A 14979-nucleotide genomic window follows, 5' to 3' on the forward strand; every position below is an offset into this window, starting at 1 on the left:
GTGTGTGTGTGTGTGTTGGGGGGGTGGTGTGTGTGTGTGTGTTGGGGGGTGGTGTGTGTGTTGGGGGGGTGGTGTGTGTGTGTGTTGGGGGGGTGGTGTGTGTGTGTGTGTGTTGGGGGGATGGTGTGTGTGTGTCCGTCCCCGCGCACCCACCCAGCCCGGAAGGCTCATCCCCGCGTGACGCTTGCCTTCTCCTATCTCCCCTGTGCTCTCATTTGTTTTGTGTTCGTCTTTCGATAGACTCACTTCTATAACTTAAATATGTTTATTTTAAAGGAAAATGTAAATAATGTAGATGGAAAACCAGCCACACTTGCCATAAATGAAAGGGGCCACAGCACGGGCACAATCAGCCCCTCGTGGATCTCGTTCCAGTCACATGTGGCCCGCTGGAGGCCCGCTTGGCTCTAACGGGAGTCAGCTGGGCTGGGACAGGTGTTAAGGATACGTGAGCACCAAGTTGAGCCTTTCTCGGTGATGAGGTCCCAGAGTGAAAGAACAGGAAAGGAAAGATGTTTCCTCCCCCCGGGGGATTCTGGGGTGCCCTCCCCAAAGGACCCCAGCCCTGCTCATCTCCAAGGCTGCTCTGGTCTCGGCTCCCACAGCCGCGGTGACTGCCAGCCCACACCCCTGTTCAGTGCGTTCTCGTCCTCACTTGAGGGGTGGGGGGAGCAGGGGGCATGGACCCTAACTCAGATTTGGAAATGGGCTCAGAAAGGGCAGGTGGTGACCTGTCCAGGGACATACGGTGGGAGGTCCTCCACGTCTCACCTCCTCAGGGAGATACTGCTGACCATTCATTCTCGATGCCCTCTTTGGACGCTTAGACTTTTTGTACCTGGGAAGCCAATTCGCCACCCACCCAGACCCCTGACATGCGCCATCCCTGCTGCCCAGGCAGCCCCTCACAGCCCATGACCTCGCCGCCAGCCGCACACAGGCCCCAGTGGCGTGAAGCACAGAAAACATGCTCAGAGACATGAGGGGTCAGGGCCAAGCCCACCCAGCAAGGATTCGGAGGAACTCAGGTCGGGGCTCAGCTGCGTCTGACCATCAGTCCCGGAGAAAAGGATCCTGCTTCAGTCACTCTGGACCCCCAGGCCCAGCATGCCCTGGGTGAGGAAGGGCCCTGGGTTTTCCCGTGGTACTAGGGGAGAGCAGCTGGCCAAGGAGGGCTGAAGGGCCTGAAGAGGACGGGGAGGGTGAGGGGCTAGGAGAGGCCATACCACATGGATCAACTCCAGTGAAAGCAAAGAAAAAGGAATAAAACCAAATGTCCTTGGAAATTCCTTTAGTGCTTGGCTGTCCATGAAAACAGGATAAAGTGGCTTCCTCTGTCTGTGCTCCAGCCGGGCAGGGTGGAGGCGCTGAGCTCAGGCCAGGACAGCCTCAGTCAGGACAGGGGTGGGGCGGGGCGCGGCTGGGGAAGGGACTCCCGTGCAGCTACTTGAGGGCATCCAGGTGGGTGCAGACTTGGGTGAAGACACTGTCCACGGAGCCTTCGGCGTTGACCTGTGGCGAGACGGCCGGAAGGGCAGAGATGGTGGGGAGGGCTGGGTGGGCCCCACGGAGGCCGGGGCTCACTTCCCCCAGAGGCCTGGCCTGGCTCTCTGAGCCCAGCCACAGGGGACGGCAGCCTGTCACCGAGCCAGTGGGGAAACCAAGGCCTGGAGAGGAGGGCTGGCCCAAGGTCACCGGAATTTTGGCCACCCCCGGGGGCAAAAACCCCAGTTTCGTAGGACTACCTGCGGCCTGCAGGGGGCGCACCTTACGAACGATGCCACGTTTCTCATAAAAAGCAATGACCGGTTCCGTGGCCTTGTAGTAGGTCTCCAGCCGTTTCTTGATGGTCTCCTCATTGTCGTCCACTCGCCCGCTGGTCTCTCCGCGCTTCAGGAGCCGCTGGGTCATGGTCTCAGGGCCTGCGTCCACATACAGCAGCAGCGTGGGCTGTCCGATCTGCGGGCGGAGCGGTACTCATGGGGGCCCCATTCCTGCCCCATCCTCCTGAGTCGGAGGTCCCACTCAGACCTCCAAGCCCTCCCCCAAGGCAGCCTGAGGGACTTTCCGAAAACCACTCCCTTGCTCCCAACCTCTCCCATGGCTCCCCAGTGCCCTCAGAAGAGGGCCTCTCGCCCTCCTCGTGTTTCCCGTTCTCCTTGCTTCAGCCACACTGACTCTCTGTCGCCTGGGCTCTCATCAGCCTCCTCCCGTGCCAGGCCTTGGCTCATGCCAGGAACCCTTACCCTCCATTCCAAGCGCTGGCCTTCAGATTTGAACTAAAATCTCATTCCTCCGGGGCAGTCTTCCCAGATGCCACCCCCACCACCATCCCCAGCAACCTGGGACAGGCTCTTCAGTCTCCTCTCCTTCTTTGCCGGGAATGTCTCAGGAGGCCTCTGGTTATTTACTCAGTGTCCCTCTCCCCTGCCAGGCCAGGAGCCCCTGAGGGCAGAGAGGCAGCTGTCTGACACAGCGGGGCTGGACAAGGACCTGACAAGGGCTGAGTGGAGGGATGACGGGCTGCTGAGCTCTGGGGTGGGGGGGTCGGTTCTGAACAGTGTCACTGTCATTGGAATAAGCGTTTCCTCCACAACGAAGGGCCAGAAGAACAAGGCTGACCTGTCCTCCTTCGGCGAGGTCTTGACGCCCCCTGGCGTTCAGAGCTGAGAAGACCAGGTGCCCAGACCCACCGCCCACAGCGGCACCCACGACAGCCCCAGGAAGGAGGCAGACTTTTAGTAATCTCATGTTCCAGATGTGGCCCTGAGGGTCGGAGGTGACATCACACAGCTGGTCCGTGTGCATCACGACAGGACATGTTTGAGGCTGCCTGGCACCTGACCACAGTGTCCACGGCTTCCTAGTCTGAAGGAAGCCCAGCCCACTTCCATTTCAAAGACAGGGAAACTGAGGCCCAGAGCAGGGTAGACACTTTCTTGAGGTCCTGCAGGCACGTAAAGGTCAGGACATGACATCTCCTACCTGTGGATGAGGCTCAAAGCTGCAGAAGCCCAGCGACAGCCCCAGCCTCCCTGGCTTGGGAAGTGAGGCTTGGGGGTCTGGTCCCACCCCAGCCTACTGGGACGCCTGGTCCTCCCCGCGAGGCTGGGAGGGAGTCCCTCTGCCAAGAAGCCCTCCTTGAGCCCACCCCACCCCTCGCTAACCCCTCTCCCCACTGCAGCCCTATTTCCCTAGTATGACCTGTGACCCCAGAGGTATGAGTGTGTGTGTGTGCCCATGCGTGTGCACACATGTACATCCCTGTGTATACGTGTGCTGTGTCCACATGCATCCCGTTGCACGAGTGTGTGTGCCCAGATGTGCGTGCACGTGCATATGTGCCTTGCACATGTGTGTCCTCTGTATGTACGTGCAAATACATGAGCGTGTGTGCCTGTGTGTGTGTGTGCGCGCACGCGTGTGTCTTTGGGAGAGGTGCCCCCACCCTGTTTTCCTGCTGGGTGTCCATTTCAGGCAGCTCGGAGCCATCATCCTTGAGGCCTACTTTTTCCAGTCAGACTCCCCGTTCCCCGTGGAAGGAGACTGGACTCAAAAGCCTCCAGCCAGGCCTGAACCCCCACAGCAGTCCCGGCTTCCCTGCCCCCTAGATTCTGTTCTCCCCACACTGGCTTGACTCTTCCCGCCCTGTCCATCCTGCCCCCTACCCCTTTGATGACGGGTTTATAAGGTGCCAAGCCCCACTTTGGAAGGGTACGTTCTCTCTAATCGCATTCTGCTCCTTAAGGCAGCTGCCAACTGTGTCCCCCCATTTTGCAAATGGGGGACTGATGAGGTTCAAGGAGGCAGAATGGGTGGCCTAAGGCCTGTTGAGCTAGAACCTGAGCCCAGGTTTGTAAGCTCCCCAGCCTGTGTCTCCTCTCCTTCTAGACTTTTCTTTTAGACTTCCAGGAAGACTTCCGGAAACTCTTCCCTAGTTTTCCTCCTTACCCCTTTCCCCACCCAACCCCGCGATTAGTGTCTCTCTCTCTCTCTGCCCCAAACTCTGTCTGGCCATCATGGCAGCCTCTGCGTGGCCACCCCACATCCCAGCCCCCAAACAACCCAGCAGGTTGCTCCTTACCCTCCGCTCAAATTCCTCTCCCTGCTGTACCTCCCGAGGGTAGCCATCGATCAGGAAGCCTTTGGAAGTATCTACCTTGGCCACCATGGCATCTCGGAGCATGTCCAACACTGTCTCCTGGGGGCACAGGAAAAGATGGAGGGGTCATGAGCTCCTTTCCCCACCTCCTCCTCCAGGCCTCTGCCCTAATAAAGATGTTCCAAACAAGCCTCCCTCTCCAGGAAGCCTCCTTTGAATGTGAAGACTTGACTGGTTGATCCAACCCTTCATTCATCCATCCAGTCATTCAGTAACACTGACCCAGCCCCTCCTCCCAGCCAGCTCCCGTCCAGGGCCCTGAGGAAAGCACTGTGAACCAAGCAGCCCTTAAGCTCAAATGTGGTGAGGTCGATTTAGCAATTTCCAAACATGACACGGGTTGAATGGGCAAAGAAGGAGGGCTTCTGGAGTTATAAAATGAGGGGGTCTAATCTCAAATCTGTGGAGTCAGGGAGTTCTGAAAGCTGAGGAGGAAAGAACATTCTAGGCAGGAAGGAATCTGATGAGATTGACAGGACTGAAAGGCCAGGGCAACCGGAAAGTGGATAGCTGGGGGGTGAATGGGTGGTGTGAGGCCGAAGGGGTCGGCAGCAGGGGCAGGGTCCTAGAAGCTCCGGGAGCTTCTAGAAGGAATTTTTTGCCAAGGTCAATGGGGACTGGAGCCAGAAGTGTTTGGAGTCAGGGAAGATCAAGGCAGCATTGCCAGGGCGTCATGGGCTTTGCTGGCAGAAGCCCACTCGGGGCCACCATCACCCCCCACCCCACCGGGCCCACTCACCAGTGGCACCAGCTGCCCCTTCTCCATGATTTCCGACAGCATCTTGCCCCTGGCCGAGCCCGAGCTGACCTCGGCCCGCAGGAGGTCCCCGGTGGAGAGGTGGGTGTAGCCGTACTTCTGGACAATCTTCTCACACTGGGTGCCCTTCCCTGAGCCGGGCCCTCCTGCAAGCGCCCACCCATTCAGAAGCCCCGCAAAATGGGGCCGCCGCAGGGAGAGGACCTGCCCAGGTCACCCGGCGGAGGAGGGCCAGAGCCCCAGGTGCAGCCCCAGGTCCGGGCTCCCACCAGCACCTGCAACGAGCCTCCCTGCTTCCTGCCTGACCCGCCTGCCTTGGACTCACCCACCACAAAGATGATCTTGGTTTTCTTCAGCTTCTCTGTGGGAGAGAAAAGGGAAGCAGAGTTGGGTGACTCGCTTGACCTAGCGCTCAAAGCACGTCCGCGGTCCAGGCCCGTGCGAGGCCGCAGGCAGAGGGATGGACGCAGCTCACGCTCCTGCCCAGAGGGACCAGGGACGGGCCGAGCAAAGCTCAGCGGTCAGGGAGGAGAGGGCGTCCTGGCAGCCGAACCGGCATAAGGCAAAGGCCCGGAGGCTACAGACGCGGGCCAGGCTGAGGACAACTCAAGGGGGCTCAGATGCCAACCCTCACAGCCCCTCCCTGGGGTGGCTGGGTGGCAGCGGGTCACCTCTGGCCTTCGAGTCTTCCGCAGTGCGGCGGGTTCCCGAGCAGCAGGCCCCCATGGTCCCGTTCTCCCGCGTCCCCTGCCCTTCCCTTCCCAGCGCCTGGGCCTGCCCATTGCCCGCCTTCTCCGGGCGGTACAAGTATGGGGCTGGCAACCACAACATATGTTGCCCCGGAGACGGTTGCCAGGGAAAAGGGCTGCAGTGGGCACGGAGCGCCCTCGCCCACAGAGGAAGGCGAACGCACGCTCCAGCCTCTGCCTCGCCAGCCCTTAGAACTCAGCAAGACCACGGCCTCCCCACACAGGAGAAACTGAGGCCTAGGGAGGCAGGGGCTCTGCTCCGAGGATCCCAGACCCAGAACCAGAACCTGGGCCCTGTTCCCAGGCTGCCTGGCCTTCCCCTCTTCCCAGGGAAGTAGGCCCTTCCTGTGTCACCTTAGGAAAGGAGTCCCTACCCACCTCTGGCTCTCTGTCCATCCCCACTGAGGAAGACTTGCAGCTGCCAGGGGCCCTCTGGCCCTGAGGCTGGAGGCCTAGAGGAGCTGTCAGAAGAACAGCTGCTCCCGTGGTCTCCCACCAACTGCCAGCCAAGCGCCAGGTACGACCTGGAGGTAGGGGTGACCCCAGCCCAGCGGCAGCTGATGTGTGGGGCCCAAGTTGTAGAAGGGGGACCCCCGGCTCAGGCGGCAGCGGCAGGCTCCTTTAAGAGCCGCCCAGGCTGAGGCACAAGGCCAAGGATGGGGCGGTGATACTGCCAGGAGGCGGGCCAGCCAGGCTCTCTGCTGGCCGCCTGCCTCCCGCCAGGTCCCAGCCCACGGCAGGCCAGGAGGGCCCAAAAAAGCCTCAAGACCCACCCCCTCCGGACGATGGAGAAACTGAGTCCCACTGAGGGGCTGGAGCTTGCCTCGTCCTTGTTAGGCTTGCCATTTGCACACCTGGGGCCTCTCCCCAGGGCTAGCCTCCCCTTGCCAGCACCCACCCTTTCTAGAAAGAGGCAGGGATTCAGCTCTATAAATACCAGCGTAGGAGGTGAGCCATGGGCCCTCAGGAGCCTCAAGGAGGCCTCCTCGCTTCTAAAATTAATCTTGGAGCTGGCAGATCCCGTGAAATGCCTGAGGAGGATGCTGGAGGCTCCCAGACGGGCCCCTCCGGCAGCCCCAGAACCACCTCCAGCCCTTCCCAGAACGTCTTCTGAAAGCACCCCCCTTAACAGATGGGCACACTGAGGCCCAGGCAGCAAGCAGCAAAGAAAAGCCTCAGTACCTTCCATCCTGCTGAGGTCCGGGGAGCCGAGTCAGCGCGCTGCAAGACAAGGGCACAGGTGGGGCAGGTGAGGGGGCCTTCTCTCCACCCTGCCCCCGCTCCTGCCCAGCCACACAGTGTGTGCCAGGCCCTGACGCTCCCAAGGGTACAGGGCAGGGGAGGCCCTGAAGGTTGGGTGACCTTGGGAAAGTCACCTCTCCTCCTTATGCTTCCACTGTTACTAACGGGCCCCAACCCCTTCCCAACCTCTTGCCAACGAACACGGTCCCGAGGGACATAAACAGTGGCATCAGCAACTGCTGGGCTGCTCCCCTTGCAAGTCCCAGACGGCTGCCCAACACCTTGGAGACGCTCCCCAGGGCCGGGAGGAAAGCTCCGGGAGGCTGGAGGCGGGAAGAGGGACTTGGGCGGGCAGGTGTGTGTCCTCATCCGGGATGGGGTTTGGATGAGGATGCTCAAAGGGACACAGAGGCCCGAGGGGGAGGGAGCTGCAGGAGCTGCTCAAGGGACACAGCTCCGTACAGTTTTCATGGGGGGGGACTGTCCCCAGGCTCTCCCCCCCCCCCCCGACATGACCCCTGTTCCCTCACCTCCTCAAGGATCTTGCTCTACCGCCTGCCTTCCCCTCAGCATGTGAGCCAACCCCACCCCCTCCGGGGACCCCATTCTGCTTCAACTTCTCCTTCCACCCAGAGTTGTCCCCTCCACACCCACCCGCCCTCCCCAAGGCTACCAGGGACCAACACAGCCACTCTTGCCTTGACCTTTGATGCCCGACCCTCAGCCGGCATTCCCCCTGCATGGCGTCCCCCCAAACCCAGGCCCCTCACTTCACCCTCGCACTGCTGGCTTCAGGTTCCCAGGACCCCTGTCTCTGCTCAGCCAGCCCCGGGCTCCCTCCCCAGCCCCATAAGTCTACAGTCCCTGGACAGGCCTGGAGTCCCCACAGACCCTCCCACTTCCCCAGCTCCGCGCCCTGTTGCCCAGCCAGAGGCCCCAGTCTGCTTGAACACCCCACTTCCACCCTGCACACGCACATCCCAACTCTCTCTCCAGCCTGTGTGCTCACCTCCACTTCCTGGTTGCAAGCAGGACGCCTGGCCACTGCCCCAGCCTCCCATGGGTCTCCCTACCTCCATACCCCACCAGGCAGGTTGCAGGATTCTCTCTGATAAGCATCAAACCACATTGCTCACTTGCTTAAAACACTTCCACGTGTGGCCCCCTCAGCTCCCAAGATAAAGCCTGGGCCCCTAGCATGGATGACAGGATCCAGCCACCTGGCCCCTGCCCCCCTCCGCAGCCTTAACAGCCACCGTTTGAACTGCTTGGAGCTTCCTCACCCACTATGACCGTGTCCCACCTCCAGGCCCTGGCTACTGTTGCACCTGATGCCTGGATGCCTTTCCCCAGGTGCTACTGACTAGGACTCAGTTCAGCTGTCACCTCCTTCAGGAAGTCTTCCTGGATTCTGCCGTCCACTCCCACACTGGAAGGTGCCTCCTTCGAACGCCCCCAGCATCACACACACCATACAGTACTGGATCCCTCTATTGTACGGCCAGCCTGTGTGCCCCCACCAGACTGGGCCTGGCCCTGGGCTGAGCATAGGGCAGGGGGCTTCATGCCGTGCTCGCAGCTGTCTTGGAAGGGATTTGAGGCTTGAAGAGGAGGACAGACTTGCTCCAGAGCCCGGCTGGGGTCAAACTCGGGCTACATTTTCTGCTGCTTTAGACCTGGCACCCAGTAGGTCTTTAAGCAGTTTTGCTGACTGTCCCGCCACTCGTGGGGCATGAGTTATAGCCTCTTTCCTGCTGAGCGTGCTCAAGGAAGGGTAGAAGCTGCCAATGCCCCACAGCAGCTGGTGAGGGAGGAGGAGGGTCCCCAGGCCAGGCAGAGCCTGAGGTGACACCCTGTGGGGTGGCCTCGCACCCACCTTGCCCTGCCTCCTCCCAGTAACCCAAGCCCCTCTGTCCTGCTGGCACCTGCCACTTCCTTGGTCCAAAATAACTTGGGTGGTGAGGAGGCCTCACAGAGGCCAGGGGTCCAAGACGGAGTTGGGTTACTGGCTCAGCACCCAGGCCTTATAAGGCCCCCGGATCCAGGCTGCAGCAACTCCTCTCATGACTGGGGGCCTGGGGAACTGAGGCCCAGAGGGACAGCCACTTAAGGGCTCATCACTCAGGTGTGTGACCTTGGGCAGCTGGTGTCCCCTCTCTGGGCCGGTGCCCCCCCACCCCGGCCCTGTCCTGCTGCTGTTGGAGAGTCCTGAGTGGATATCTGAGCGGTGTTCGGAAAAGGTCCCATGTGTTGGCCCCAGGCTCCCTTAAAGCCCCCACCCTTTCAGGAGGCTGGGGCAGGGGGCCAAACATCCAGGGGGCTTCCTGTCCCCCCAGCACTCAAAATGACATGGGAGGATAGCTCCTGCAATCCCATGGGCGGCCCCACCAGGTCCTCTCAGGCAGGGCGTCAGGCCACAGCCCCCTTCCCTGGGCCCCAGCTGGGACGTGCCAAGGGCAGGGACCTGGAGCCCCAGTGCCAGGAGTGCCAGCCCGGACAAAGGGGCGGCTGTCTAGGAGGCTAGGAGGGACTGCCCCACATATCCCCCGACAGGGGCACGCGCAGGGCGCCACAAATAGCCAGAGCAGAGCCTGTGAAGAACAGACAGGCGAATACACGCGGATCACAGCCACCCATACACACACACAGCCGCACAAACCCCGAGGATGCCCAAACACACACAGACCCGCAGGCGCACGGGGCTCCCGCCCCCCCGCAGAGGCGCCCCCCGCGCCCGGACATGCACGCGGGCACGCACTGACCTGGGGGAGGGGTGCGGCGGGCGCCGGGGCCAGTGGTGCCCTGCCAGTCCTCGCTGGCCGCCCGCAAAGGCGACTATTTATAAGGCTGTCAGCAGCGCGCAGCATGCCGGGAGCCAGCGCTCTGCGAGGGCAGGGAGGGAGGGAAGGAGGGAGGGAGAGCCGACCGGGAGGGAGGGGGGCCTGGACCCGGGTGAGCCCCGATGGGAAGCCAGAGCAAGGCCGCCGCCCCCCACCGTGCACCCCCAGGTGGCTGCGCCCGCCGGGTTTTCTCCGTCCCTGCCTGATCTCCCGTGTACTCACTTCACCGCAGGGGAACAGGGCCGGGTTTCTCCGTACGACAGGTGGGGAAACTGAGACCCAGAGAGAAGAGGCTCTTTGCACAAAATCCCATGGCAAATTGTTGGCAGAGAGAGGCCAGACCCAGCGCAGGAGGCAACCGATGCATGGATTCTGGGGGCTTTGCCAGACCAGTCCCTCCACCCCTCCTCAGATCCTGCGCAGAGGCCCCTGGGCCGAGACACCCCCCCCCAACGCCCCCTCTCCTGTTAGAAGGGGCCCAAGAACTCCTCTGGGACTGAAACTCTCTCAGGACCCCGAAGACCCTCCAGGGACCTATTTCCCTGCTAGTGGTTGCCTAGAAGATTATAAAAAATCAGCTCTGTCTCCATTGAACCGACAGGCGGTCCCCAGGAGGTGAGTAAGGCTGCGGCCGGTCAGAATGCTGAATGGGATGTAGGTACCTAGGTGGGGGGGCCGACAATTCGGAAAAAAAGAACAGTTCCCATGAATGAGCGCTCACTGGACCAGGCACTGGGCAGAGTGCTGGGCTCACACCGGGTCTGCGAGTCCCGGAGGAAAGTGAGGGTCACACCTGTAAAAAAGACGTCCCCAGCACGGACCTGTGTAGTACCTCTGAAAGCAAAGAATCGTTTTGGAACAAAAACTTCATCCACTTTTTGACACAGGGATTCTGAACTATTGAACTGGACAAAGGCATATGACGGAACACAGAGCTGCTGCACCCCCATTCTTTTTCCCCCTAAAGATTTTATTTATTTGACAGAGAGACAGCAAGCGTAAGCAGGGGGAAAGGGAGAGGGAGAACCAGGCCCCCACCAAGCAGGGAGCCCGCCATGGGGCTTGATCCCAGGACTCTGGGATCATGACCTGAGCCAAAGGCAGATTCTTAACCGACTGAGCCACCCAGGCGCCCCTGCACCCTCATTCTTGATAAAAATCAGATATTTTCCTGGTAACTGTCGTAACGAACTAGAAACCTGACGTACAGTAAAATGTCATTCTTCCAATCATAACGTTTGGAAACAATGTGTGTGGTCTTCCTAATACTTCCACAATTTGCTAATGAAGACCCCTGGCTTTTACTCCACAAGGGGACACAATTGGGGTTGCTCCCTGAATTTGCACTCCCCAAATTATAGTTCTCAGACCCCACATAAATGCTTTTGTTTCATCTTCCATTAAAATAGGTAGAAGGGAGGAGTTCCTTCATGGAGACCGGCATATAGCAGGACGTGCTCAATAATGCCGTGGGGCAGAGACCAGGACCATAGTGTCAGAACTCATGCAGCTGACAGCTAGACCACATCACGACCTTGAAGGTGGCAGCCCCAGAGAGTGGTGAGTTGCACTTCGAGTTTGTCTTGTAGGCACTAGGGAGCCATGGAAGGTGTTTGAGCAAGACAGCGCGAGTACCAGGAAAGTGAGACTACCGCAGGTGGGGGGTAAGCAAAAACAGCCAGGACAATAAGGCCTGGGTCTAGTCCTAGCTCTGCCACCTGTGACATGAGACAAGGGCCCCCATTTCTTGGGACCTTCGTTTCCCCCATCTGTGGGAGGGGTGGGAGCTGGGTTAGAGGTTCTGCCTTGGCAGCGTGAAGTCGAAGTGTCTGGAAAGGCCCTCTCAAAAGCTGTAGGTGGCTGAGGGCACTGACACCACCTTTGGGAAAAGCAAACTGATGTTGCCAATGAAAATGTCAAATGTGCCCTTCTACCTTCAGGAATCCCACATCGGGGCACGAAATGGGTACGGGATGGTTCTCCAGTGCCAGTGGGGCTGGCCTGATGGGAGGGATGGTGGTGTAGCCGAGCTGGGTGGGGTGGGCTCTGCAGTTTGCGTCCACACGACAAAGGAAGCCAGAGGTCTGTGTGGCTGGCTGCCCAAGCAAGGGAAACAGGCAAAGAGCCCAGTGAAAATAATTCTAAACATGCGGGGGCGTGTGTGTGTAAAATCTATTCCTACGGGTTTTTGTTGCTTTTTTTTAACGTCTCTGAACTCGTGGTGTCTTCTAATCACATCGATGGTATCTTTAAGTCCATGAAATGAAGCAGATCAGAGGGGGCGGGGCGGGGGGTGTACATGAGCCCCTCAGGGAGGTGGGACTTTCACTTCTTACTTAAAGACTGGCTGGCTGGCTTTCTAAAAATAAAACAAACACCTATTACTTTATACATAAAACAATTTTAACACAGATGTACCTTGAGGAAACGATGCTCAGTGAAATAAGCGAGTCACAAAAAGACAAATATTGTAGGATACTAGCAATAGGAAGTACCTAGAGTGCTCACATTCATAGAAACAGAAAGCAGAAGGGCAACCAGGGGCTGGGTGGGAAAGGGGAAACTCAGAGTTGCTGTTTAATAGATTTTGACTTTCAGACACATGGGATGAGAAAGTTCTGGAGATGTTTTACAACGAGGTGAGTGTACTTAACACGCCCAAACTGTACCCTTAAAAATGGGCAAGTAGGGGCACCTGGGTGGCACAGTGGTTAAGCGTCTGCCTTCGGCTCAGGGCGTGATCCCGATGTTATGGGATCGAGCCCCACATCAGGCTCTTCTGTTATGAGCCTGCTTCTTCCTCTCCCACTCCCCCTGCTCGTGTTCCCTCTCTCGCTGGCTATCTGTATCTCTGTCGAATAAATAAAAATAAAATCTTAAAAAAAAAAATGGGCAAGTAGTAGATTTTATGTGGTTTTTGCCACAATAAAAAGAAATTTTAAAATCTTAAAAACTGGAAAAAAAATTTTAAGTACCTGTTCTATTCTGCATTCTTGTCTCAGCCATATGGAAGTCTCTGTGAAAAACACAATTTTGCTCCCTTACAATTCTACTTGAGCAAGTTGGAAGTTCAAAGAACTTTCCAACCAATCAAATTTCTGTATTTGGGTACCTTTTTAATTTTGTTTGTGTATGACCTGTGGATTTTCCACCAATGCTGGGATATTAAAGTGTCAGGATTTTTTTCCCCAGCTATAACCTAAAAAAAGAAAAAGGGAGGCAGGGAGGAAGAGGGGAGGAAGAAGGAAAGGAAAGAAGGGAGAAGGGGAAAGGAAAAACATTGCATAGAGGAAAAATCTGGAAGATTATATCAAACTGTTAACAGGGAATAGGACCAGGTGATACCCTCTAACTTGTATCATTTGTGTGGCTTATGTTATTTTATAACGTGAAAGGAAAAAAAAAATACCTGGGGCGCCTGGGTGGCTCAGTTGGTTAGGCATCTGCCTTTGGCTCGGGGTCCTGGGATCGAGCCCTGCGGGGGGCTCCCAGCTCAGTGGGGAGCCTGCTTCTCCCTCTCCCTGCTTGTGCTCTCTCAAATAAATAAATCTTTAAAAAAAACAAACAAACCTGTAAACATATAAAATGAAACCAGTTTTTTAAATATTTAAAAAAATATTTTGGTTAAAGAAAGAATCTCAAGGCTTGAAGACAAGCCAGCTTGGGGGAGGCTGACTCTGCGGCGGCCTCACGCTGAGGCTCACAGCTGGAACCACGCAGCCCAGCTGCCCCAGGTGGGCGCTGAGCTGAGCATTGCAGGAAACAGCTGGAATGGCTGCTTTTGGGAAGCACAGGTCAGGTCTGCAGCTAGGAGGACACGCCCCCAGCCCCGGGGAGGAGGAGGGGCCTCAGAGGGGTAACTGGGAAAGGGATACACAGGGATATAGGGGGCTCTGAACCCCAAAGGAAGAGGTAGGTTTGGTCCTGGGCACACTGGGGAGCCAGTGAAGGTTTCAGAGTGAAGAGGACCATAGTGAGGTGGTTTTAGGAAGTCGGTTTGGGCAGTGAGTGGACCAGTCTCTGCTGGGTCCCATCTGACGCAGTGAGTCTGTGGGGCTGAGGGCCGCATGCGTCCTGCCCTCATCTTCTCAAGTCCTACCTTCTGATACTAAATTGAACTGTCCCAGGGTCCACCCCAGCAACCAACCCCCCTTTTTCTTTTTTTAAAGATTTTATTCATTTATTTAACAGAGAGAGAGTACAAGCAGGGGGAGCAGCAGGCAGAGAGGGAGAAGCAGGCTCCCCACTGAGCAGGGAGCCCCATGAGGGGCTCGATCCCAGGACCCTGAGATCATAACCTGAGCCGAAGGCAGACACTTAATGGATTGAGCCCCCCAGGTGCCCCACCAATTCCCCTCTTAATGCCCTCCCATGGCACCTCCCTTCATGCCCACTGATGAGCAGATGAGAAGGCCACCGTGTTCTGGGAGAGAATCTCTGGCTGGACCCAGACTCCCAGAAGCCTTTGCATGGGACTAACATGGCACATGGCACGTGGCTGCCTATTGCGTGTGTAGGTGAGCAAGGGACAAAGGCAGGGTGTCCCTCTCACCTCCCAGCTCTGTGGCCCACCCTCCCAGGTGGCCCTGTGCTGGGGAGAGCTCTTCCCCCCGGTCCCCGCAGCCCTCCCTCATCTCACACAGCACCCTTTGTCAGGCCTCTGCTCCCAAGGGTATCTTATCTGCCTAAACAGGTTGTAATCTGCCAGGGTCAGGACCCCTTCCTCCTGCCAACCTGGAGTAAACAAACCCTTTTGCCTAGAGGGTGACAGCAGCCCGTGGACTCGCCAGGCTCCTCCCAGGGCTACAGCCCTGCCGCCTCCTTCCCGCTGGGCCCTGCAGGAAATTTCCACTCCCTGCCCTCAGCGCCCCCTGGCCCTAGAGCCAAACTCTGAGTCGCCCCCCCAACCCCCTCGGTCTCCCCTTCATTGTGCTCCTCTGGCTTCCTCCCTCCAGTGCCCTGGAGCTGCTTTCTGTGACAGCTATCATTGCCCCCCCCACCTCTCCCTGCCGGAAGCACTTACCCCAAACTTCTACAGGCCTCCTCCTCCTCCTTCGGGCCTCAGAAGAATGTCACCTCTACAAAGTGCCCCGAGTCAGGTCCCGCAGTCCTTAGCACCCTCCAGGGCCTGCTTGGGACAGAACTGCCACAGGGCCCCTCCCCTTCCTAGAACTCCCTAGAACCTGGAGAGCAGTGTCTGGACCTATTTCACCCAGGAGGGAACCAGAG

The 14979-nt window shown here is 58.2% G+C and overlaps 1 protein-coding gene across 3 annotated transcripts; it reads right to left on the reverse strand.

Annotated features, from left to right (window-relative positions):
- Positions 1 to 246: 246 nt before the first annotated feature.
- Positions 247 to 14974, reverse strand: AK1 (adenylate kinase 1). Of its 3 annotated transcripts, none has more exons than XM_019795194.2 (7): positions 14774 to 14974; positions 6851 to 6889; positions 5245 to 5280; positions 4902 to 5065; positions 4085 to 4201; positions 1768 to 1959; positions 247 to 1512 (listed from the first exon to the last, which is right to left on the reverse strand). In XM_019795194.2, exons 2-7 carry the CDS (start codon positions 6855 to 6857, stop codon positions 1444 to 1446), a joined length of 585 nt encoding a protein of 194 aa, XP_019650753.1. In that variant the 5' UTR covers positions 6858 to 6889; positions 14774 to 14974; the 3' UTR covers positions 247 to 1443. The 3 variants fall into 3 exon arrangements, with proteins under 3 accessions (XP_019650753.1, XP_011217947.1, XP_002915223.1); XM_011219645.3 differs by lacking the exon at positions 14774 to 14974 and adding an exon at positions 9673 to 9790; XM_002915177.4 differs by lacking the exons at positions 6851 to 6889; positions 14774 to 14974 and adding an exon at positions 5591 to 5660.
- Between the last annotated feature and the right edge of the window lie 5 nt (positions 14975 to 14979).

Source organism: Ailuropoda melanoleuca, chromosome 7, assembly GCF_002007445.2.
Source record: "Ailuropoda melanoleuca isolate Jingjing chromosome 7, ASM200744v2, whole genome shotgun sequence".
Taxonomy (NCBI): domain Eukaryota; kingdom Metazoa; phylum Chordata; class Mammalia; order Carnivora; family Ursidae; genus Ailuropoda; species Ailuropoda melanoleuca.

What these genes read in the sequence shown, in the direction of transcription:
- AK1 (XM_002915177.4), bottom strand. Translation starts at nt 5,645, where the DNA reads ATGGGGGCCTGCTGCTCGGGAACCCGCCGCACTGCGGAAGACTCGAAG. An exon ending in AGGGGCAGCTGGTGCCACTG is followed by an intron (nt 4,202 to 4,901) that starts GTGAGTGGGCCC and finishes CTGTGCCCCCAG; the next exon opens with GAGACAGTGTTGGACATGCT. An exon ending in GAGAGGAATTTGAGCGGAGG is followed by an intron (nt 1,960 to 4,084) that starts GTAAGGAGCAAC and finishes CTCCGCCCGCAG; the next exon opens with ATCGGACAGCCCACGCTGCT.